Below are 26,578 nucleotides of genomic sequence, written 5' to 3'. Positions count from 1 at the left end.
GACCAATCACACGCTATGCATGAACACTTGTTCTATGGTCGAAGTTTGGTCCCGCAGAGGGGGGACTGAGTCCTGGGAGCCTTCCAGGACACATGTATATACACATACAGAAAACAGAGCAAACTCCAAATGTGGAGGTGACTGGACACAATCGAGTACAGTCCTATACTACACCTCCAAATCAGGCATTTGGGCCAGGTGTTGGCAGATGCGCTACATTTACAAGCAATTTTAGAACACAGAGCGAGAGGTTATGTCATGATCGGATGGATAGATCTGACATAAAATCGATATAATTGCGAAAAATGATGTGGGAATAAGTATGAATTGACCAAATATACATCAAAATGCCCGGAAATTGAGGAGGTACTTGCGTATCTTCTGGTTCGCGCAGAATAATTTGTACATGGGAAAAAGTATGTGGCAGCAAGAGGAATCCGAGAAAACGTAGACATGGAACCAAAGAGAATCAGGGAAGCAGTCAATTTTTTTTTTCCATTGAGGCAGCATTATACTGTATGTCTATTGAGGTACCAGTGATACACGCGAGTTGACTACTGTATTTGACGCTTTTCAGGAAGACAGAGAACCATCCGCCTCTAAACTTACATGCATCTGCATTAAAGGATGACAGAGAATGGACGGGGTGATCGATTGAGATGGAGCTGTAACGAGGTACGATGTAATGGTAGACTGATGATGCATTTTAGAGAGGGAAAAGTTGCTGTAGGTCAATTTTTCTACTGTTCTGTCAGGATACATCAGTCACATGACATAGCCTGCGTTCGACTCTTACACGGTCACGTGTTCTGAACGTGATTTAAAGCACTGTCTACTTGCGATCGTTAACGGTAAACCTGTCGGTCATCAGAGGACTTCCATCTCATGTGTAATGAAACGTGGCACATTCCTCTAAACAAACTATGATTTATGCAATCCCTCTGTCACATGTTAAGTGTAAAATCGATATTTCAGTTTCATAACTAAGTTAGCGATAGGTGTTTGTGAGACACTGCAATCCCTTGTGTACGCATCTGCTTGACAGATGTGCTGTTTACAGAGTTAGTGGCAGAGTAACTTGTAATTTTCACACGTCAGACGCTGCTGTTACGCGTTTATCTGTTTCCTTGTAAGAGGTATTCCCTGTTACTAACCATAATTTTATATAGGGCTGATGCAGGCATAATATAATTTCTGAAGCGTGATCGGATGTGAACAGTGGATACATCTCTAGAAAGACATATTGTGTTTGTATCACACAGAGCCAATGTTTTAAGGAAGTAGTTTTTTCGTTTTAAGATTCGATAACATAGTTTATCGTAGAAAAACCGGGAAGAAGGATGTATGCCATGCGCTTGAAATATATTTCTTACCTTGGAATATTGACAGTGCCACATACCGTACAACTGATAGGTTGGAAACACAAGCGATCTAACATTATAGCCCGTTTTAAGTGCGGAACATTGAACCTTAGGAGTGCATGTGTTTATGTTCTCTCTTACCAGTACCTCCCACGTACTGATCCTAGACTCTGGAATAATACTTTAAAATTGATAGCTTGGTTGACTTATGTAAAAATGCTTCGAACTCCATCCGTCTGGAGCTCCATTGCACATAAAAGTCACCCTTTCTTGTTCTTCTGGACTGTCTGCTATTACATCACACCTTCAGATCTGTTTCTTTACATCGATAAGGAATACTAATCTCATCGACATGGGCGCATCTCGAGAAAACTTTCGCACTTGGTTGGGCGAGGACTCGGCAAGCTCCATTCATTCATGAGATGTGGCTTGTCTAATTCTGGTCGATTGCAGATTAAATCGGTAACGGTGCTGCAGGATGGGTTGGTTAATGACAGTATGAGGAGGGTCTTTCAGTCTCTAATTTTACTCTAATACTGCGAGAATGCTCTATGACCACCATCAGCATAGAGATAGATCGTAAATTATGCACTATGCTCAATGTCTTAGAAATTTGTAGATCGCTGTCTGATATACTTTGATGATGGATGTGTTCGAGAATTAACAATGCATGTACGTACTGCACAGTCATCTATCCACATTTGCAATGATGCAAAGTGGGGGAGGGGGTGTTTTAACTATGATACTGAAATTGGGAAACATGCTGTCACATCATTGGTTGGTGTTGAAATTACTGTAAAATTGGTAAAATTGCTCACACAATCAACTATAATGCTCATTATTTTAGTACACTGGGGGGGTCTTTTCCATCCGATCTGTCCACTGGTACGTCGTTGGTTACCACACAATCACTGACTGGCATCGCTTGTTTGAGTTGAAGAAAGAGTTTTGGTGGAGGGACAACACCTTCTGGGGACGGATAGCACCGAAACAGTGATCGCGTACATGACCACAATATGAGGAATCAGTCGAAATGGAACACGGAGCCATCAGCTATTCCGTCACTGTGACAGATGAGTTTAAATGTAAAGATCGTCACTCACTTTCGGACAGCAATTTGGAAACTCTCCACAACGCCGCCAAACTCTTCCAGTTTCCTTATGTTGAAACTGTCTTTTATTTAAAATCACCCAGTGTGTGCAGCATGTTATGGTAGGCGCAGCAACAACATGATTTGCACTATGTCACGTCAAGTTTTCTGCGAAAGGCAATGGATCAGAAGGTGTTAATGTCAGTTTAGAACCTGAAACAGACCTCGAGGTCGTGGCGGAAAAAAAATGTATGGCAGTATACAAAGCGTGTTACAGCAGAAAAAACAATGTTTGAATGGACGACACAGGGTCACAGGGAGCGTCTCTTGCGACTTACAGAATAGTCTGTGGGATACGGTCATCCTCCTACAGTATAGATGCAGCGGCAGCGTCGGGCGTCAGGTGGCGGCATGTGTTTTTTATTAGTGATCATTCGTTATTCTGTATTCCATCGATTTCACCAACCAATACGATGCTGCAAATTAAAAGGAACTACCCCATACATGTGAAAAATTTCGTTTTAATTAATTTGCACAAATATTTTATAAGAATGTGGTGATAGCAGTACAATAGTTAAGGGGAGGGTGTGCGTGAGAACAGCAGGCTAAGTGCAGAACACTAGGTTAATTTGCATAATTTTTATGTAAAATGCAGTACAATAATTTAAGGGGGTTGGTGACAAAGAAGAATGCGCCAGAAATGGCGTTCAAAAGCATGAGAAATGCGAAAAGTGTCCCAGAATATGGTGGGAGGACATAACTAATTACTTAATTTGGTATCAAAGGCGGTAGAATAGTTTAAGGAAATCGTGGTGACATGGAAAACCACTGAACAGAAGAATAGGTAAGTGCCGGCAAAGGGCCAAATATTAAGTTAAGACACCCAGAGCACAGTGCCGAACGTTAGTTTATGCAACATGTTTGCTCCACGTAATCACTTCTTACAAGACCTACATGTTTCCAAACAGCAGAGAATGATGAGCAAGAGAAATCCAGCCCCCACAAACTGATTTTTTATTATAAATAAACAATATACCCTTGAATTTCCTGTTATGAGACTCTTCCTCCAACACACTGCCAACTTGGATTACATCAGAGAATGGATGACAACGCCCTCTGGTGGCAGTGCTATGTACTAGGGTAGTTGGATTCCGGAGCCCTTGACGACCACACTGTTTCCTGCCATTTTACATGCTATCTTGGAACGGACGACAGCATCGTCTGGTGGCAGTACTGTGTACTATGTCAGTTGGACTCCACACCTTGTGGTTAACACACTGGATTGAAGTACTGCCTCTAATTGTATAAATAAATACTGTATCCAAAATAAAGACTCATGTCCAGCACAGGTCGAGTCCTCTTCCCACCATTTCCTAGGATGAGGTGGCAGTTACATGACTTAAGTTAGTGGAGGTAGCCCATTTGCCCTTTCTTTCCTGACATTTTGTTATGTTAGTAGAGATAGTAGAATTGACCTATCTTCCCTCCAAAATTGAAACTTCCCGCCAGTGTTTAGGAAGAGGTGGCAGTCGTATGAGTTGGGTTAGTGGAGGTAGCCCAACGGACCTAACTTCCCACCATTTTCTTAGGTTAGTACAGGTTGCATTCTCGTGATGGAATTTGAACTTCACACCAGGTAGGCATGGCAGCGAGTGTGGCACTTCCCCACCAGAGAAGTTAATTAACTGATCAATTTAATTAAGCAGTCAATCAAATTGATAAGAGTGAGAGGGGGTGCCTATTCCAATAGCTCAGACCTGAAAGTGTACCTGATGCAGTGAGGGGGGGTTGGGGTTGGGGAAGAGGGAGGGGGTGGGGAGGACAATAGGTCAAGTGCCTGTCAATCAAAAGGAAATCGGGGTGACATGGGAAAGCACTTAACAGAACAATAGGTTGAGTACCTGTCAATCAAAGGAGAACAATAGATTAAGTACCTGTCAATCAAAGTAGAACACTAAGTTGACCCTGAGTGCATACCTGCCCCTGATGTAGACAACCCGCCCTAACAAAATGCACTCATTCCTGCTTTGTCTCCCTACTAGCACCCCCTTGTGTGCATCTAGAGCCTCGTGGTTGACTGAGAACGCCAAACAAGTGACAGCGAACAATCGTCCACTGCAGTTGACGCTAGGTGTTGTGGGATTAAACTGACAATATTTACGTAACGGACGAGGAAGCTGCGGCAGTATAATATCAGATGTGCTTGGCACATGCAGCACATGGTAAATTCAGGGTAAATCCCACATAGACTTAAATGTGGCACTGTTTCACTCTGCGCAATGGGGATGATTCTTTACAACTATTGACAGCCTCTCTACTTTATCAAAATTTTTGTGAAGGTTACGTACTCAGCGGTCCTTTTCTGCCTTACATAACAATATAGCCTACTTAAGACAGTTCAGTGATCACAGAACAGCATTTGAATGTAATTAAATCTACACACAGCAAAAAAAGTTATGCGTCATCCCGGTTCCAAGAACTCCTGAAGATAGACGTTGACTGTGGATATTGTTTCACAGACACAGTCGCTTTGGCTGTTCAGAGATGTCACTAAGCCCACCCAAAGATGGGAACTACCATATATTTGCAGCATCTATTTAGACGGATGGGGTCCGAGTGCCGATCAGTTCCAGTCATTGCACCAGGATGGAGGTACACGGCTCATGTTGTCTGAAGTTCAACCGTACCTAGACAGTCAATAGCGCGGTTCGATAGCGTCGGTATTTTTACTTTGTGCCACGAAGGGCTCTCAACAAGGGGAGTGTGCAGGCGTCTCGGAGTGAACCAAAGTGGTGTTGAGATTTTCACTCTGCTGCGGAGTGTGCGCTGATATGAAACTTCCTGGCAGATTAAAACTGTGTGCCCGACCGAGACTCGAACTCGAGACCTTTGCCTTTCGTGGGCGAGTGCTCTACCATCTGAGCTACCGAAGCACGACTCACGCCCGGTCCTCACAGCTTTACTTCTGTCAGTATCTCGTCTCCTACCTTCCAAACTTTACAGAAGCTCTCCTGTAAAGACAAAGTGATGTTGTTCGGACATGGAGGAGATACAGAGAGACAGGAACTGTTGATGACATACGTCGCTCAAGCCGCCCAAGGGCTACTACTACAGTGGATGACCGCTACCTGCAGATTATTGCATGGAGGTACCCTGACATCAACGCCACCATGTTGAATAATGCTTTTCGTGCAGCCACAGGACGTCGTGTTACGATTCAAACTGTGCGCAACAGGCTGCATGATGCGCAGCTTCACTCCCGACGTCCGCGGCGAGTTCCATCTTTGCAAACGACGACACCATGCAGTGCGGTACAGATGGGCCCAACAACATGCCAAATGAACTGCTCAGGATTGGCATCACGTTCTCTTCACCGATGAGTGTCTCTTATGACTTCAGCCAGACAATCGTCAGAGACGTGTTTGGAGGCAACCCAGTTAGGCTGAACGCCTTAGACACACTGTCAAGCGAGTGAAGCAAGGTGAAGATTCCCTGTTGTTTTGGGGTGGCATTATGTGGGGTCGACGTATGCCGCTGGTGGTCATAGAAGGCGCCTTAACGGCTGTACAATACACGAATGCCTTCTTCTGACCGATAGTGCTACCATATTGGCAGCATATTGGCGAGGCATTCGTTTTCGTAGACGACAGTTCGCACCCCCATCGTTCCCATCTTGTGAATTTCCTTCAGGATAAAGACATCGCTCGACTAGAGTGGCCAGCATGTTCTCTGGACACGAACCCGATCGAACATGCCTGTGATAGATTGAGAAGGGCTGTTTATAGACGACGTGACCCACCAACCACTCTGAGGGATCTACGCCGAATCGTCGTTGAGGGGTGGGACAATATGGACCAACAGTGCCTTGATGAACTTGTGGATAGTATGCCACGACGAATACACGCACGCATCAATGCAAGAGGACATGCTACTGGGTATTCGAGGTACCGGTGTGTACAGCAGTCTGGACCACCACCTCTGATGGTCTCGCTGTATGGTGGTACTACATGCAAAGCGTGGTTTTCATGAGTAATAAAAGAGCGGAAATGATGTTTATGTTGATCTCTATTCCAGGTTTCTGTACAGGTTCCGGAACTCTCGGAACCGAGGTGATGCGAAACTTTTTTTGATGTATTTTTCGTACACTGCATGGCCGATGGTTCTGAAAGGTCCCCACAGCAGACCTCGCCAGCCCTGGACAGCTCCTACAGCCTGCTTCCGCTTGGACCTGCTCATTGTACTGGAGCCTCCGTGGCCGTCTGCAGTCTCTACACCCACGCCTCCCTCTCTTACCAGATGGACTGCTCCGTCATACCTCACGGGGCCCCCCATGAACCTGTCCTTCATTGTAGTCAGCCAATCTGTGTTCTGTCAATCGCCGAAAATACAGTTTCCGCGTCTTGAACAGTTGTGGAAAGGCTCCTGTTACTTACTACACTACCTTCAGCATGGAGTGGCAACTTCAGACCCAGCATTCCACCACTGATACAATTATTCTTTTTCAGCATTGGAGAAAGATATAGTACGCCGTCCGTCATAAAAACTATTCTGGTGTGTTAGCAGCAATGCAGACCCAAAGTGCACCAAATGGAAATCCACAACAAAATTCACCTTATATTCTTCAAATTAATTGCTATGTGTTACTTGAATCCACAGTATAGTAATAGCTATGTACATGATCACTACTAACCTGAATATCCTCTTATTTTCTCCAGTGCAGTTAGCGAAAGGCTTTTACTCTAAGTACGGCGACTAGCCTGTGGACATCACCCATTTACACAGTTTCTAATACGTGAATAACAAAAACAGCATATTACACTTACAAGCTTTGAGCTAAATCCTAGGAACACACACACGCACACACAGACTAAAATGAAGTAGTACAGCAACTGAATCAACACTTGTAGATGGGTTTGTAAGGATAACACAGTAACCGGCCACGTATCTCGTTTCTGCGACAAGATGGAGTCGATCAGGGCCCGTCACGCATGTCCGCAGAATTCTGCCGAATGGGGAGCGAGCTTTTACAGTCACCGCTTTTTATGAAACGAGTACCAGTGTCCATACGGATACCATTAGCAGACCCTCAGGTAAGCAGATACCGCACGAAGCCACCCACGGACAAAACTAAACTTCAGAGGTTTTATCGTTTTTAAACCAAAGTGTTGCAACTCCTTGCAGTAATACACAGATGGATCCAGTACATCTGAATAAGATAAAGTCTCTGTTGCCTTACATACAGGTACGATGGTAGGCGAAGCTTCCACGTGTACCGCAGAAGCCGTTGTAATAAGACAAGCTCTCCGATTTGTGTGAGAGACTCTAAGAGCCTTCCGATACCGCTTACAAACTTGAATAACATTAATGCGCTAAGTCAGATTGCACTGATACAGTGAAAGGGAATCTACATTTACATTGATACTCCGCAGTCCACCGTACGGCACGTAGCGGAGGGTACCCTGTACCATTACTAGTCATTTCCTTCCCTGTTCTACTCGCAGACAGAGCGAGGGAGAAACTACTATCTGTATGCCACCGTATGAGCCCTGATTACTCGTATCTTACCTTCGTGGTCCTTACGCGTAACGTATGTTGCAGGCTGTAGAACCGTACAGCAGTTGGGTTCAAATACCGGTTATCTTAGTTTTCTGAATACTGTTCCTCGAAAAGAATATTGCCTTCCCTCCGGCGATTACCATTTGAGTTCCCGAAGAATCTCTGCAACACTTGCGTGTTGTTCGAACCTACCAATAACAAACCTAGCGGCCCGCCTCTGAACTTATCCGATGTCCTTCTTTAATCCGACCTGGTACGGATCCCAGACACTCGGTGCCACTAGCGCCCTGTATGCATTCTCCTTTACAGGTGAGAACCACACTTCCCTAGAATTTTCCCAGTCAACCGAAGTCGACCATTCACCTTCCCTATCACAATCCTCACATGCTCATTCTATTTTTAACGACGTCACACCCAGATATTAAAACAATTTGATTGTGTCAACCAGGACGCAATTAATGCTGTATCCGAAAATAACGGGTCTGGTTTTCCTACTCATCCGCATTAATTTACATTTTTCTACACTTAGAGCTAGCTGCGGTTCATGACCCCAACTAGAAATTCTGTCTGAATAATTCTGTATCCTCCTATAGTCACTCAATTTCCACACCTTACTGTACGCCACGGCATCATCAACCGCAGATTGCTCCCCTAACCGTTCGCCAAATCAGTTATCGCTCCTGTCACACTTCCCTGGGGCACTCCTGGCGATATCATTGTCTCTGATGAACACTCGCCGTCAAGGTCAACATACTGGGTTCTGTGACTTAAAAAGCCTTCGAGCCGCTCACATATCTGTGAGGTTATCCCGCATGCTCGTAGCTTCGTTAACAGCGTGCAATGGAGCACCGCGTCGAATGCTTTCTGGAAGTCTAGAAATACGGAATCTGCCTGTCGCGTTTCATCCATAGTTCGCAGTATATCATGTGAGGAAAGGACCAGCTGAGTTTCGCACGAGCGATGCTCTCTAAACCCATGCTGATATGTGTAAATAAGCTTCGGACTCAAGAAAATTTGATATTTTCGAAATGAGAATATGTTCAAAGTTTCTGCAGTAAACCGAATTTGGGGATGTTGGTATGTAATTTTGCCGGTCCGTTCTTTTGCCCTTCTGATACATAAGAGTCACCTGCACTTTTTTCCAATCGCCTGGGACTTCGGGCTGGCCGAGAGATTCGCGATAAATGCTACCTAAGTAAGGGGCCAACGCCGTAGAGTACTCTTTGAAAAATCGAAGTGGGATTCCATCGGGACATGGTGACTTATTTGTTTTCGATTCTTTCAGAATTTTCTCTACGGCGTGGATGCTTATTACTTTATCGTCCGTACGGGACTCCATATTCACAGTCACGTGTAACATAATGCTTACACTTTCATATGCAGCCAGTTATCGCATTGCAATTAAATAGCGTGGGGAGAAAAAAATAAATCTATTAATTGTTATCTGCCATTTTTTCCACGGTAGAAAAGGACTCACTGGTAGCGACTCGGCTGGTTGGTGTACGTAACTTGCCATACAGTTGTCACGCGTAAATTGGTGCCAAAATACATTTACTTATGCACAGTAGCAAGTAGGAAACTAAAAAGAAGACGGAACTGAGTTCCACTGGAAAGAAGCAGAAAAAAACCCGGCAAGCCCGAAATTGAGGCAGTTCCTTGCGAAGCCATTGGTGGGCAGTGGGCTGCGAGGTGGTTAACTGAAGAGATCGCGCCTGTTACACCGCAAGGTTCTCCGCGGCCTGCAGCTACAGCAGGTGGCCGGCACTGCCCGGGTTTCCCCCGCGGCTTAAGCAGCCGCCTTTGTGGCGGGCGCCGTTGCACCGCCACGCTCGCCAGCGTGTGGAGTGCAGATGGGCAGAAACGGCAACTTCAAGGAACCGATAGCTTCTTCTTTAGGGATGCTCTCTCATACTTGCGCCCTTATATGCAGTCAAAGTTAAAAGAAGGATGCATAAATTTCTGTCCAAGTCAATGCATATTTGATACCCAAAATTATGTGTTTGCATTGCAATTTCACCATCAAAACTGTGAAATGTACGAGAATATAATTGAATAAAAAAGAATGTCTTTCAGTTCAGGTCCCTATAGAAGATTCTAAAGAGAGTTTTTCTTTTCTTAAAATTTTCAGACGTTCAGTTCTTCTGCTCGACTAAGCTCATTTCGTCAGTCGGCCTAGAAACCCCGTAAATTGTAGATTTGACGCTAATTTCAGTCGTTTCCGATACACGTAAGCATTCCCTTCAGCCACCGGTGTACCTCGCACCAAATGACTATCCTAGCGTAATCTAGCAGTACTTCTGTCCTTGTGGTATGTCACATCATTAGTCGGTTAACTCACTGCTGAGTGTCGTGACTTCATTTCTTAATTCATTATTTCCTAACTAATTGAAACTTTGTCTAGACGTCTCTTGCTATTCTCACGTGGCATCCTGAAACCCATGGATCAAGACAGTCAGACAGATGCAGTATTCTCGATTTGCGAAAATCATTTGACTCAGTGCCAGACCTGCGCTTCTTATCAAAAGTACGATCTTATGGAGAATCAAGTGGTATTCGTTGCTGGATGAAGGGCAATTTGATAGAGAGGGCGCAGCGTGTTATCTTGGGTGAAGAGTCATCGCCAAATGTAGAACGAACTTCGGGTGCGCCCCAGGAAAGTGTGTTGGGACCTATGCTGCTCATTTTGTATATTAATGACCTTGCACACAACATTAATAGTAAAATAAGACCATGGGTAACAAAAGAAATACTTCAGTTAATCGCTGAAAGAAGAAAGCAGAAAAACGTTCAGGAAAATTCAAGAATACAGAAATACAAGTCATTGAGGCATGAAGTCAACAGGGAAGCTACGACGAAATGGCTGCATGAAAAATTGGAAGAAATCGAAAAAGAGAGGATTGTCCGAAGAACTGACTCAGCGTATAAGAAGGTCAAAACAAACTTCAGTGAAATTAAAAGTAACGGCGGTAACATCAAGAGTGCAATAGGAATTCCAATGTCAAACGCAGACAAGAGAGCGAATAGGTGGAGACAGTACATTGAAGGCCGCGGTGAGGGGGAAGATTTGTCTGATCGGATAGAAGAAGAAACAAGAGTCGATTGAGAAGAGATTGGGTTCAAAATGGCTCTGAGCACTATGAGACTTAACATCTGAGGTCATCAGTCCCCTAGAACTTAGAACTACTTAAACCTAACTAACCTAAGGACATCACACACATCCATTCCCGAGGCAGGATTCGAACCTGCGACCGTAGCGGTCACGCGGTTCCAGACTGAAGCGCCCAGAACCGCACGGCCACACCGGCCGGCCAGAAGAGATTGGGGATCCAGTATTAATATAAGAATTTAAGAGAGCTTTGGAGGACTTAAGATCAAATAAGGCAGAAGGGATGGATAACATTCCATCAGAATTTCTAAAATCATTGGGGAAAGTGGCAACAAAAGGGCTATTCACGATGGTGTGCAGAATGTATGAGTCTGATGACATACCATCTGTTGTTGTTGATTAGATTAGATTAGATTAGATTCACTTTCATTCCAATTGATCCGTAGTGAGGAGGTCCTCCTGGATGTGGAACATGTCAGAAAAACAACAATACATGACAAATATTTACAACTAAAACAAATAAAGTAATGTACCATTCCACAGGTCCCAAGTGGAATGATCGTCATTTTTAATGAACACTAAGAGTCATTTTACAAATACTAATGCACTGAATTTAAAATAAAAAACGTTTTTTTATTTATTTATAAGGTAATAAACATGTAATACAACTACTGTAATACTTATTTACAATGAACACATTACTGCACTGAAATGGTGCAGAAGTTAGATTTTACTTACACACACACACACACACACACACACACACACACAAATTTTCAGTGAACACATTACTGCACTGAAATTGTGCAGAAGTTATGTTGTACTTATATACAAATCAGTTGGTTTTACTAAGAAATTCATCAATGGAGTAGAAGGAGTTGGCCACCAATAAATCCTTTAGGCTTCTCTTAAACTGAATTTCATTGGTTGCTAAGCTTTTTATGGCTGCTGGCAAGTTATTGAAAATGTGTGTTCCTGAATAATGCACACCTTTTTGTACAAGACTAAGTGACTTTAAATTCTTGTGAAGATTATTCTTATTTCTAGTATTGATTCCATGAATTGAGCTGTTGGTTTGAAAAAGTGATATATTTTTAATGACAAATTTCATTAAGGAATAAATATACTGGGAAGCTGTAGTTAGTATCCCTAGTTCCCTAAACAGGCTTCTGCAGGATGTTCTCGAGTTCACACCACATATAATTCTTACTGCACGTTTTTGTGCCCGGAAAACTTTAGCTTGGCTTGATGAATTACCCCAAAAAATAATCCCATATGACATTATGGAATGAAAGTAAGCATAGTATGCCAGCTTTTTCATTTTTATATCCCCTACGTATGACAAAATTCGCATTGCAAACAGAGATTTGTTAAGACGCTTCAGCAGTTCTGTGGTGTGCTCCTCCCAATTGAATTTATTATCAAGCTGTAATCCCAAGAATTTAACACTGTCCACTTCTTCTATCTTCTTGTCATCATATGTTAGACATATACTCTTGGGACACCCCTTACAAGTTCTGAACTGCATGTAGTGTGTTTTTTCAAAGTTTAGTGACAAAGAATTGGCTAGGAACCAGTGATTAATGTCCACAAATATTTTATTGGCTGATCTTTCTAAGACTACACTTGATTTGCTATTTATTGCAATGTTTGTATCATCGGCAAACAAAACAAACTTGGCATCTGGTAATGTTACTGATGAAAGGTCATTGATATACACAAGAAAAAGTAAGGGCCCCAAAATGGAACCTTGTGGGACCCCACATGTAATTAGTTCCCAGTTGGATGATGCCTGATAGACATGTATCAAGCTCTTTCCTAATAACACCCTTTGTTTCCTGCCAGAGATATAAGATTTGAACCATTTTGCAGCATTTCCTGTTACACTATAATATTCTAGTTTACTTAAAAGGATATTGTGATTTACACAGTCAAATGCCTTTGATAGATCACAAAATATACCAGTTGCCTGCAATTTTTTGTCTAATGAATTAAGCACATTTTCACTGTAAGTGAAGATAGCCTTCTCAATATCAGAACCTTTTAGAAATCCAAACTGTGACTTTGACAGTATGTTATTTGAGATAAGATGGTTATAAAGACGACAGTACATTACTTTTTCGAAAATTTTTGAGAATGCTGGTAACAGTGAAATTGGACGGAAATTTGATGCTATTTCTTTATCTCCCTTCTTAAACAGTGGCTTAACTTCAGCATATTTCAGCCATTCAGGAAATATTCCACTGATAAACGACTGGTTACACAGATAGCTTAATATGTTACTTAGCTCAGAATCACATTCTTTAATTAACTTTGTTGATATTTCATCATACCCACTAGATGTTTTTGATTTTAAAGATTTTATGATGGACATTATTTCTGTTGGGGTAGTGAGGGTCAAATTCATATTATGGAAATTACTTGAAATGTCTGGTCTAAGGTAATCCATAGCAGCATCTACCGAACCTGACAACCCCATCTTTTCAGTAACAGTTATAAAATGTTTGTTAAAAAGTTCTGCAACACTATACACATCTGTCACCAATGTATCATTTACTCTTAATGCTATTTGTTCCTCTTCATGTCTGGTCCTACCGGTCTCCTCCTTCACTATATCCCATATTGTCTTTATTTTGTTATCTGATATGACTATCTTTTCCTTGTAATATATTTGCTTTGACATCCATATTACAGTCTTTAATATTTTGCAGTATTTCTTATAATGTGCTATAGCATCAACATTGGAAATGTTTCGGATTGACAGATACAGTTTTCTTTTTGTTTTACAAGATACCCTTATTCCTCGAGTAATCCATGGCTTCTTTGTAGATTTTCCTCTAACCTTGGTAAGTTTTGGGGGAAAGCAGTGTTCAAATAAGGTAAGCACTTTATTAGCAAAAATGTTATATTTTTCATTCATGCCATGAGCACTGTAAACATCAGTCCAGTGAATGTCTCTGAGGAGTGTCCTAAAATAATCAATTTTTGGCTTACTGATTACCCTCTTGAGCTCAGATTTAACAGATTTTATATCCTGTTCAGTATTAACATTTAACAGAAGGAACTGCATGTCATGGTCTGAGAGGCCATTGGCTATTGGTTTTGTAATATAATTTTGTTCATTGGACTTTTCTATAAAGATATTATCAATGGCCGTTTGTGAGCAAGTGGCTATCCTAGTGGGGAACTTTACTGTGGGAATTAAGTTGAATGATAGTGTTACTAACTCAAATAAGTTCTTATTCGGAGAGTCTTTAAGGAAATCTACATTGAAATCACCAGCAACCACTATTTCTTTGTTTTTGGTTATTAAATGGGCCAGTACAGCTTCAAGGTGGTTTACAAACAGATTAAAGTTACCTGCAGGTGCTCGATATACACTTAATATTATGAAAGATTTTTTGTGAAAATCTAATTCTGTTGCACATGCTTCCATATGCTGTTCTAGGCAAAATTTATGAATGTCTATGTTCTTAAATTTATGACAGTTCCTGATGAATGTGGCAACTCCTCCTTTCTCCATTTCTGATCTACAAAAGTGAGATGCTAACCTAAACCCTGTAACACTTAAAAGTTCTATACCAGTGGTCACATGATGTTCAGAGAGGCAGATTATGCCAGCTGGGTTTGAAGACTCTAATTCATCTATGCATATAGTTAATTCATTAATTTTATTTCTCAGTCCTCGAATATTTTGATGCAATAAAGATAGCTGACATTTCACATTGTCTGAGTTAAAATTGGGTGGAGTTAAAATATCTGCTGACAGTTGAAAATTCTTAACCAATGGCTGTTTATGCTGATGTAATAAGCTGGAATTATGTTTTTTGATTTCTTTTTCAAACTGAAGGTTTGTCTCAGTTCTAACCTCTCTTAAAATTTGCTTTCTTTCTGTCCTCCCTACCCTAAAAAAGGGTCTTTTCTGAATCCTATAACCACTGGTATTTTACCACTCATGACAGTGCCTCCCCCCTTTAACTTTCCTGCTAGTTCCCCAGCCAATTTACCCTTCCCCTTCCTGTTGAGGTGAAGGCCATGCCTAGTATAATCCCACCTACTGAGAGAATCAACATGAACCACACCAATGTGTGACCCCGCACCCAACATGAGCAGCCGTTCCAGCTCCAAATTAACTCTCTTGACAGAAGAGTTCAAATGAGGTCGGTCATGGCACCAAAGAACAGATACAAACTCAACACTAGTATGCTTCGATGCTGATGCAATCTTCGCCAGGTCACACTCTATACTGTACCCAGGATTTCTGTCAATACTGTTACCTGCCCCACCCACTATAACCACGGTGTCTTCCTTAGTGAAATCTTTGCAAAGTGATCCTAAATCCTCTGTCACCTGCTCCAGACCAGCACTAGGTTTAAAAAAATTGGTGACCTGGTATTCTGATCCTAGTTCATCCTGCAAGAGTTGGCCAACACCTCTTCCATGGGAACTACCTAACAACAACACTTTCTTTCTCTTTTCTGATTTCCCTACATTCTTACTTTTCAATCTGCTGCTGAAAGTTTGTTGTGCCCTGTCTACACCTGCAACTGCTTGAGGCTCACCAGCTTCTAACTGAAGCAACAGGTCAAATCTATTTTCCACATTCACCATAAAGCTGTCAGACAAAGTTCTAGGCCTGTTCCTCCTGTTGCCTGTTGCCACTTCCCACCTCTCTTTACCCTTCTCCCTCCTTAACCTGTCAAGATCTCCCCTGGCCTTGTCTAATTCAGCCTGAAGGGCAGCAATTTTCCCCTCCTGTTCCAGTATCTTCCTATCTCTACTACAAATCCTACAAAACCACTGATGAGTCTCATTTACTTCCCCTATTCCCACGCCACTACAGTCACCCACATGGAAAAAACTACAGCACCCATCACACCAAAGCCCCGACCTAACAATTCTACGGCAAGTCAAGCACTTTTCACTCATGATAAACGTAATAGTTGATTAAGAATAAGTCAGTTAAATTACAGATAAACACGAAAATATGGTTACACAAATTTGGCCTATACGCAACTGTGTGTAAACAAAAACAAAAGTGCAAAGTTTCTGAAACAACAAGTTAAACTTTACGCTACTTTCCGGAAATGCTAGTTAAATAATGAAGAGGTAAGCTAAGTTAAATTGCTGGAGAGAGCAAGGAACAACTAAGCGAAATTCTATAGATTTGCTGCAGCAGAACGTAAACAAAAAATACGACTGTACGGTCTTTTCGCGTTTTCTGCTATATTACGTAAAGAAAAGTGAAACCTTTAATGGTACACTTAAACGGCACACTAATACACTTATTTACCACGTAATCAGTACTAATCTATATGTTTTATAATCTAAAATAACTTATCTTTACGAGAACACCAAAACTCGCGCTAGTCGCCTGTCTGCAGGGCTGAGTTGTGGTCTTCAGTCCAGAGACTGGTTTGACGCAGCACTCCATGCTACTGTATCCTGTGCAAACTTCTTCATCTCTAAGTACCTACTGCAACCTACAACCTGAATCTGCTTAGTTTATTCATCTCTTGGTCTCCCTCTACGATTTTTATCCTCCACACTGCCCTCCAATACTAAATTGGTGATCCCTTGATGCCTCAGAACCTATCCTATCAACCGATCCCTTCTTCTAGTCAAGTTGTGCCACAAATTCCTCTTCTCCCCAGTTCTACTCAGTACCTCCTTATTAGTTATGTAATCTACCCATCTAATCATCAGCATTCTTCTGTTGTTGCACCACATTTTGAAAGCTTCTATTCTCTTCTTGTCTAAGCCAATTATTGTCCATGTTTCACATCCGAACATGGCTACACTCCATACAACTACATTTAGAAAAGACTTACTGACACTCAAATCTTTACTAGATGTTAACAAACTTCTGTTCTTCAGCAACGCTTTTCTGGCCTTTGCCAGTTTACATTTTATATCGTCTCTACTTCGTGCATCATCAGTTACTTTGCTCCCCAAATAGCAAAATTCATCTACTACTTTGTCTCATTTCCAAATCTAATTCCGCCAGCATCACCCGGCTTAATTCGACTACATTCCATTATCCTCGTTTTGCTTTTGCTGATGTTCATCTTATATCCTCCTTTCAAGACACTGTACATTCCGTTCAGCTGCTCTTCCAGGTCCTTTGCTGTCTAGCCGGCCGGTGTGGCCGTGCGGTTCTAGGTGCTTCAGTCTGGAACCGCGTGACCGCTACGGTCGCAGGTTCGAATCCTGCCTCGGGCATGGATGTGTGTGAAGTCCTTAAGTTAGTTAGGTTTAATTAGATCTAAGTTCTAGGCGACTGATGACCTTAGAAGTTAAGTCGCATAGTGCTCAGAGCCACTTTGCTGTCTCTGACAGAATTACAATGTCATCAACAAACCTCAAAGTTTTTATTTCTTCTCCATGGATTTTAATTCCTACTCCAAATTTGTCTTTTGTTTCCTTTACTGCTTGCTCAATATACAGATTGAATAACATCGGGGATAGGCTACAACCCTGTCTCACTCCCTACTCAACCACTGCTTCCCTTTCATGCCCCTCGACCCTTATAACTGCCATCTGGTTTCCGTACAAATTGTAAATAGCCTTTCGCTCGCTGTATTTGACACCTGCCACCTTCAGAATTTGAAAGACAGTATTCCAGTCAACATTGACAAAAGCTTTCTCTAAGTCTACAATGCTAGGAACGTAGGTTTGCCTTCCCTTAACCTGTCTTCTAAGATAAGTCGTAAGGTCAGTATTGCCTCACGTGTTCCAGCAATTCTACAGAATCCAAACTGATCTTCCCCGAGTTTGGCTTCTACTAGTTTTTCCATTCTTCTGTAAAGAATTCGTGTTAGTATTTTGCAGCTGTGGCTTATTAAACTGATAGTTTGGTAATTTTCACATCTGTCAACACCTGTTTTCTTTGGGATTGGAATTATTATGTTCTTCTTGATGTCTGAGGGTACATCTTGCTCACCAGATGGTAGAGTTTTGTCAGGGCTGGCTCTCCCAAGGCTATAGTAGGTCTAATGGGATGTTGTCTACTCCCGGGGCCTTGTTTCGACTCAGGTCTTTCAGTGCTCTGTCAAACTCTTCACGCAGTATCGTATCTCTCATTTCAACTTCATCTACATCCTCTTCCATTTCCATAATATTGTCTTCAAGTACAGTGCCCTTGTACAGACGTTCTATATACTCCTTCCACCTTTCTGCTTTCTCTTCTTTGATTAGAACTGGGTTTCTGTCTTAGCTCTTGATATTCACACAAGTGGTTCTCTTTTCTCCAGAAGTCTCTTTAATTTTCCTGTAGGCAGTATCTATCTTACCCCTAGTGAGATATGCCTCTACATCCTTACACTTGTCCTCTAGCCATTCCTGCTTAGCCATTTTGCACTTCCTGTCGATCTCATTTTTGAGACGTTTGTATTCCTTTTTGCCTGCTTCATTAACTGCATTTTTGTATTTGCTCCTTTCATCTATTAAATTCAATATCTCCTCTGTTACCCAAGTATTTCTACTAGCCCCCGTCTTTTTACCTACTTGATCCTCTGCTGCCTTCACTGTTTCATCTCTGAAAGTTACCCATTCTTCTTCGTCTTCGTCTGTAATTCTTTTTCCTGTTCTTGTCAATCGTTCTCTAATGCTCTCTCTGAAACTCTCTACGACCTCTGGTTCTTTCAGTTTATCCATGTCCCATTTCCTTAAATTCCCACGTTTTTGCAGTTTCTTCAGTTTTAATCTACAGTTCATAACCAATAGATTGTGGTCAGAGTCCACATCTGCCCCTGGAAATGTCTTACAATTTAAAACCTGGTTCCTAAATCTCTGTCTTACCATTATATAATCTATCTGAAACCTTAGAGGGTCTCCAGGCCTCTTCCACGTGTACAACCTTCTTTCGTGATTCTTAAACCAAGTGTTAGCTATGATTAAGTTATGCTCTGAGCAAAATTCTACCAGGTGGATTCCTCTTTCATTCCTTACCCCCAGTCCATATTCACCTACTACTCTTCCTTCCCTTCCTTTTCCTATTATCGAATTCCAGCCATGACTATTAAATTTTCGTCTCCCTTCACTGTCTGAATAATTTGTTTTATCTCATCATACATTTCATCAATCTCTTCGTCTTCTGCGGAGCTAGTTGGCATATAAACTTGTACTATTGCGGTAGGCGCGGGCTTCGTGTCTATCTTGGTCACAATAGTGCGTTCACTAAGCTGACCAGCGCTGCTATTTTTTTATTCACTATTAATCCTGCATTACCCCTATTTGATTTTGTGTTTATAACCCTGTATTCACCTGACCAGAAGTCTTGTTCCTCCTGCCACCGAACTTCACTAATTCTCACAATATCTAACTTCAACCTATCCATTTCGCTTTTTAAATTTTCTAACCTACCTGCCCGACTAAGGGAGTTGACATTCCATGCTCCGATCCACAGAAGGCCAGTTTTGTTTGTCCTGATAACGACGTCCTCCTGAGTAGTCGCCGCCCGGAGATCAGAATAAGGGCCAAATTACCCCCGGAATATTTTACCCAAGAGGACGCCATCATCATTTAAAGGTACAGTAGAGCTGCACTCCTTCGGGGAAAAATTACGGCTGTAGTTTCCCCTTGCTTTCAGCCGTTCGCAGTACCAGCACTGCAAGGCCGTTTTGGTTAATGTTACAAGGCCAGATCAGTCCATCATCCAGACTGTTGCCCCTGCAACTACTGAAAAGGCTGCTGCCCCTCTTCAGGAACCACATGTTTGTCTGGCCTCTCAACAGATACCCCTCCGTTGTGGTTTGCACCTAGGTACAGCTAACTGTATCGCTGAGGCATGCAAGTCTCTCCACCATTGGCAAGAGCCTTGGTTCATGGACTGTCGGAAAAATATCTTCCACACATTTCCGAAGACTGCAAGAGCTGACAAGTGCGAGATTTATCGGGTAATCAGTTTAACAGCTCATACATCCAAGTTGCTTACGAGAAAAATATACAGAAAAAGGGAAAAGAAAATTGAGGATGTGTTAGATGACAATCAGCTTGGCTCTAGGAAAGGTAAAGGTACGAGAGAGGCAATTCTGAGACTGTGGTTGATAACGGAAGCAAGGCTAAAGAAAAATCAAGACAAGTTCGTAGGATTTGTCGACCTGGAAAAAGCGTTTGACAATGCAAAGTGGTGCAAGATATACGAAATTCTGCGAAAAATAGGAGTAAGCTACAGGGAGAAACGGGTAATATACAATATGTATAAGAGTCAATACGGAATAATAAGAGTGGACGACCAAGAACAAAGTGCTCGGACTAAAAAAGGGGAAGACGGGGATATAGTATTTCGCTCCTACTGTTCAATTTGTACATAGAAGAAGCAATGATGGAAGTAAAAGAAAGATTCAGCAGTGGAATTAAAATTCAAGGTGAAAGGATATCAATGATACGATTCGCTGATGACATTGCTATCCTGAGTGAAAGGATGATCTGCTGAACGGAATGAACAGTCTAATGAGTATAGAATATGGACTGAGACTAAATCAAAGAAGGACGAAAGTAATGAGAAATAGCGTAGCATAATTGAGAACAGCGAGAAATTTAACATCAGGATTGATGGCCACAGAGTAGATGAAGATAAGGAATTCTACTACCTAGGCAGCAAATGACGGACGGAGCAAGGAGGACATCAAAAGCAGACTGGCATTTTCATAAAAGGGCATTCTTGGCCAAAAGAAGTCTCCTAGTATCAAACTTAGGCCTTAATTTGAGGAAGAAATTTCTCAGAATGAACGTTTAGAACACGGCACTGTATGGTAGTGAAACATGAACTTTGGGAAAACCAGAACAGAAGAGAATCGAACCATTTCAGCTGCGGCGCTACACATCAATATTGAAAATTAGGTGGACTGATAACGTAAGGAATGAGCAGGTTCTGCGTAGAATCGGAGAATAAAGGATTATGCGGAAAATATGAAGGAACAGAATGATGGGACATCTGTCATGACATCAGGAAATGACTTCCAGGATACTGGAGAGAGATGTAGAGGACGAAAACTGTGGAGGCAGATAGGGATTGGAAAACATCCAGCAAATAATTGAGGACGTAAGTCGCACGTGCTACTCTGAGATGAGGAGATCTGTACAGAAGAGGAATGCGTGGCGGGCCGCATCAAACCAGTCAGAAGACCCAAAAAAAAAGACTTTTCGCGGGTGATGCAGTTATCTACAACGAAATACAGCCTGAACGAAGCTGTAAAAATATTTAATCAGACATTGATAAGATACATAGTGGTGCAATGATTGGCAGCTTCCTTCAAATATTCAAAAATTTAAAATTGTACACTTCACAAAACGAAGAAACATAGTTTCCTGTGAATACAATATTAGTGAGTTACAGCTGGACTCTGTGAACTCACGTAAATACTTGGGTGTAACAGTTTGTAGGGGCGTGAAGTGGAACGATCGCATAGGCCCAGTCAGTCGTGGCTACAGCAGGCGGCAGACTTCGGTTTAGTGGAGTGGTGGAATAGCCTATGAATTAGGACCATCAATGGATGTCGAACGTATAGAGAGAAGAGCAGCACAAATGATCACAGGTTTGTTTGCGCCAAAGGAGATTATCACTGAAATGTTGAAAGATGTGACCCGAGAGTCCACTAACAAAGTTTCAAGAACCGGCTTTAAGCGGTTACTCTGGGAATATACTACAACCCCTCTACGTATCGCTCCCACAGGGGTCGTGAGGGTAAGATTAGATTAATTACAGCACGCACAGAGGCATGTAAACAGTCATTTTTCCCTCGCTCCTTATGTGAATGAGTCGGGAAAAAGCCATAATAACAGGTACAGTGAGACGTACCCACTGCCGTGCACTTCACAGTGGTTTGCAGAGTGTAGCTCTGGATGTAGAAGTAGAGTCGAACTGAGAACTAGAAAGTGAGACCTAAGAGGCGACAACTGAGAAGCGACAACCGAAAACCGAGATATTTTAGATGGTAATCGTCATATAAACATTTGAAACGTAAACTCTTGTTGCAGTATAGGACAACTAATGCATACGAAGGTGTAAAGCAAAGAAGGAATTATAAAAAAAAAAGAACGAAATTCAAGCAAAATGATGAATAGATATAATGAATGCTATAAAATGGAAGAAATTATAAAAACAGAAAAGAGAAGAAATTAGTTGGAAGTTAACACATAAAAACAATTAAAATCACATGGGAAAAGATACCAAATGAAAACAGGAACGACACGAAGAAAAAAATGAGGGCAAATAAAAATTTAATACGCTGATTAAAACGACAAAGGATTAAAAACGAAAAATACGTTCAAACGAATTAATTAAACAAAAATAACGATCAAAGACATTTAAATAAAAATTGTTAACCTCGTTAAGGGATTCAAAGCCCCAACCTTCACCGTGTTAGGAGTGTGTGTAAACCCCTGCACTCCACGACCACCGTGAACGAAAGCCCTCGACTTTAAAGTCCTGGTACAGAATGTAGCTGGATGCCGCACTATCTGTATTGTTTCTCGGGACCAGCGAGAACTCGACGTGGCAGTTCTCGGCCCTCGGTTCGCCCGCCACCAGTGTGGAGCCACTGGTGACGTTGTGGGTCTGCAGACACCACCTTTCTCTCTCTCCCATCACCTGAATTCCCTTTCCAGACGCGGCGCTCGCCAACTGCAGCCCGCCGGCCGTCGACGACTTCCCGTGGGACGGTCTGACGCGTGCAGAGCGCCAGCAGGGGTACGTCGCGCTGCACGCCGTGGCAGCCGCCTACCTGTTCGGCACGATGGCCATCATCTGCCACAAATATTTCGTGCCAAGTGTACACCTGATTGCAAAACGTAAGTTGGCAAACCATTTCTCATTTAAAGTCCCAATTTTGTTAGACTATGCGTGATCTTGACAGTCCTGTGTCACGGCTTGGAAATCAGTTGCCTACGTGGGTGTGGAAATAATACGTTGTTTTGCTCTTTATTTCGCCAGAACCGAGGCCACCTACAAGAAGCGTTTTCAAATCGCGCCTAGGTCTCTTAACTGGGTACCTTCAGATCGCTGTGTAGTTACAACGTAAATATTCCTTTTCAGATCGCATTTTGACTGAGACAGCTCTTCAGACTCAAGTAGTAACTTTGTTATTGATAATCTTCTTCTTGAGTGTTGTGTGGTCTTGCTCTGAATTGACCACATTGGGCAGATTTAGAACGTTTAATGTTTGGTGTCTATCCACTGCCAAACTGCGGTTAAACAATACTGTGTGCAGTAGAACTGTCGCAGCCGTGATTGGATACCAAGACAGTTTTTTCTGTGCTTTTTTCAGGAACTTTGAGGTAACATGGGCGATTTAATAATGTCTCCATCTTCTTGTCACATCTCAGTTCACGCTAATTACACCAAAGAGTTTTAAATCATTAGGCAGCGAGGAAATGAAAGAGTTAACAGGCAGTTCAAACAATTAAACCACGAAAACTGAGTGGAATAAGATCAGAAGTCTGATCAGATAAGTTTCTCAACTACAGACATTAAATAAAAAAATGGTCTTGTGTTAACTGACTGTTCCGTTAGTTCTTACAAGGGAACCTCCCCATCGCACCCCCCTCAGATTTAGTTATAAGTTGGCACAGTGGATAGGCCTTGATAAACTGAACACAGATCAATTGAGAAAACAGGAAGAAGTTGTGTGGAACTGTGAAAAAATAAGCAAAATATACAAACTGATGGGCCACATAAGCAACATCATGGAGGAAGTGTTCTTTGAAGCGCCGTGGTCCCGTGATAGCGTGAGCAGCTGCTGACCGAGAGATCCTTGGTTCAAGTCTTCCCTCGACTGAAAATTTTACTTTCTTTATTTTTGCATAGTTATTATCTGTCCGTTGGTTCATTGACATCTCTGTTCACTGTAATAAGTTTAGTGTCTGTGTTTTGCGACCGCACTGCAAAACCGTGCGATTAGTCGACGAAAGGACGTGCCTCTCCAATGGGAACAGAAAACATTTGATCGTAAGGTCATAGGTCAACCGATTCCTCCACAGGAAAACACATCTGATATATTCTATACGACACTGGTGACGGCATGTGCGTCACATGACAGGAATATGTTGTCGACCCACCTAACTTGAACACTTGGCGAATGGGTAAAAAGATTCTTCTACCTTGCCCGATTTAGGTTTTCTTGTGGATGTGATAATCACTCCCAAAAAAGTGAGGAAAACATAAGAGTTTGTCACATAAACTGAAAATAAAAAATTAAAATTTACGCTTGATGGAAGAATTTGAACCTAGGACCTTTCGTTCCGCAGCTGCTCACGTTACCACGAGACCACGGCGCTCCTGCGTTCCTATCGTCCTTATTGTTGCTTATCTTCCCTTGAACTACTCCGTTTGTATATTTTGCTTAGTTTTTCACAGTTCTACACAACTTCTTCCTGTTTTCTCAATTGATCTGTGTTCAGTTTTTCAAGGCCTATCCAATGTGCCAACTTATAACTAAATCTGAGGGGGGTGCGATGGGGAGGTTCCCTTGTTAGTACGAGGGGCGTTTGAGAAGTCCGTGCAAAGTCCGAGAGATGGCACCACCGGCGCGTATCGAGGTCATGTTTAGTTAGTAGCATCTTTTGAAAGAACGCACACCAAGTTTCAGCAGTATTGGTCTATGTCTTTGGCATTCGTGTGAATCAAGGTAGTCCAGTGATTGTCAAAAATTGACGAAAAAGAATTTCGTGTGTTGGTTAAACATTCCTTTATGAAAGGCAAAACGCCTCGGGAGACTAAAGGGAACCTTGATAAACATTACGGTGACTCTGCACCTACGATCAGAACAGTTTATAAGTGGTTTAAAATTTTTCGGAGTGGCCGTATGAGCACAAGTGATGCTGAACGTTCTGGACGCCCTGCGGAGGCTACGACTCCAGAAATCATCGATAAAATCCATGATATGGTGATGGATGACAGAAGAATTAAGGTGTGTGACATTGCTAGTGCTGTGGGCATCTCGAATGAATGGATACATAATATTTTGCATAAACATTTGGACATGAGAAAGCTATCCAAAAGATGGGTTCCGCGATTGCTCACGCTTGACTAAAAACGGAATCGTGTAAAGTGTTGCAAGGATGGTTTGCAGCTGTTCAGGAAGGATGTGTAGGGCTTTAAGCGTCGTCTCGTCACTGTGGATGAAACAGGGATACATGACTACACTCCTGAGACCAAATAACAATCCAAACATTGAGTTACCAAGGGAGAATCTGCACCAAAAAAGGCGAAGACCATTCCTTCGGCCGGAAAGGTTATGGCGACTGTCTTTTGGGATTCACTAGGGATAATCCTGATCAACTATCTGGAAAAGGGTAAAACTATTACAGGTGAATATTATTCATCGATATTGGACCGTTTGAAAACCGAGCTGCAAGAAAAACCCCCGCGATTGGAGCACAAGAACGTCCTTTTGCATCATGACAATGCACCAGCACACACCTCAGCAGTTGTGGTCACAAAATTAATGGAAATATGATTCCAACTCGTTTCACATCCCTACTGTTCTCCAGACTTGGCTCCCCCACACTACTATTTCTTCCCCAATTTGAAGAAATGGCTGGCGGGACGAAGATTTCATTCAAACGAGGAGGTGATTGCAGCAACTAACAGCTATTTTGTAGACTTGGACAATTATTCGGAAGGATCAACAAATTAGAACAGCGTTGGATGAAGTGTCGAAAAATAAAAAAGTTTACCCCAAACACGTAAGTAGTTTAAATTTTTGCACGGACTTTTCAAATGCCCCTCGTAGAATATTTTGTATATTATGAATGTAAAAACAAATGACAATGGTATAATATTCTACAACGATGGCGAAACAGCCGAAAACCTGTTTTTTTTTTTTTTAAATCCATATATGACCTCACATCTCTTTAACTAAGTGTCGTACAATGATGTAACGTTGTAGGTACATTCAGCGGCTTATGTGGATACTGTGTGAGAAATGTATTGCGAATAGTTTTATTTGTGCGTGCGTGTGTGTCTGTGTGTGTGTGCGTGTGTGTGTGTATGTCCCATGTCTCCTCCTAAAATACTGGACCGATTTCAGCGAGAACTGGTGCACATGTACCCCAGTGTCAGGCGACACCCGCTGTGTGGGTAAGAACAACCTACCTATCAAAGGAGTGGCGGCGGGAAAGAAGCGTAAGCCGCGACGCGTGAATTCCCAGATTTACTCATCCAATATGTGACAACAAGAACATTTAGGGACTCAACAACAAAGTTTACGCGTAATTTCACCATTACCAAATTTTTTCTCGCTGACAACCCCTTCAAAACGATGAAAGGAAAAATGTTTGCCGCTTACTACTTTTCTGCTGTGGATTCAGTTAGTACTGATGACGTGTAGCGTTGTAATTTATAACGTCTTTACTACAAACTGCATTCGCAGTACAGCTTACAGGCAGTATGCAGATATACCACGGAATGTTCAATTGTCTCTGAGCACTATGGGAGTTAACATCTGAGGTCATCAGTCCCCT

General features: G+C 42.2%; 1 protein-coding gene across 2 annotated transcripts in view; it reads left to right on the top strand.

The window, feature by feature from the left end:
- LOC126481956 (sodium/potassium/calcium exchanger 3-like) overlaps window positions 1-26,578 on the top strand; it is a 277,761-nt gene that overhangs the window by 60,110 nt on the left and 191,073 nt on the right. Inside the window, exon 3 of one of the 2 annotated variants that reach the window (XM_050105914.1) lies at window positions 22,724-22,906. The exons of the other annotated variant lie outside the window; for it this stretch is intronic. Within the exon in view, the coding sequence (XP_049961871.1) occupies window positions 22,724-22,906 (183 nt within the window). The remainder of the gene's footprint in view (window positions 1-22,723; window positions 22,907-26,578) is intronic. 2 annotated transcript variants of the gene reach the window in all.

Source organism: Schistocerca serialis, chromosome 5 (genome assembly GCF_023864345.2).
Source record: "Schistocerca serialis cubense isolate TAMUIC-IGC-003099 chromosome 5, iqSchSeri2.2, whole genome shotgun sequence".
In the NCBI taxonomy this organism is placed as follows: domain Eukaryota; kingdom Metazoa; phylum Arthropoda; class Insecta; order Orthoptera; family Acrididae; genus Schistocerca; species Schistocerca serialis.
The sequence above is the reverse complement of the archived record's forward strand: the minus strand, read 5'-3'. Positions and strand labels throughout refer to the sequence as shown.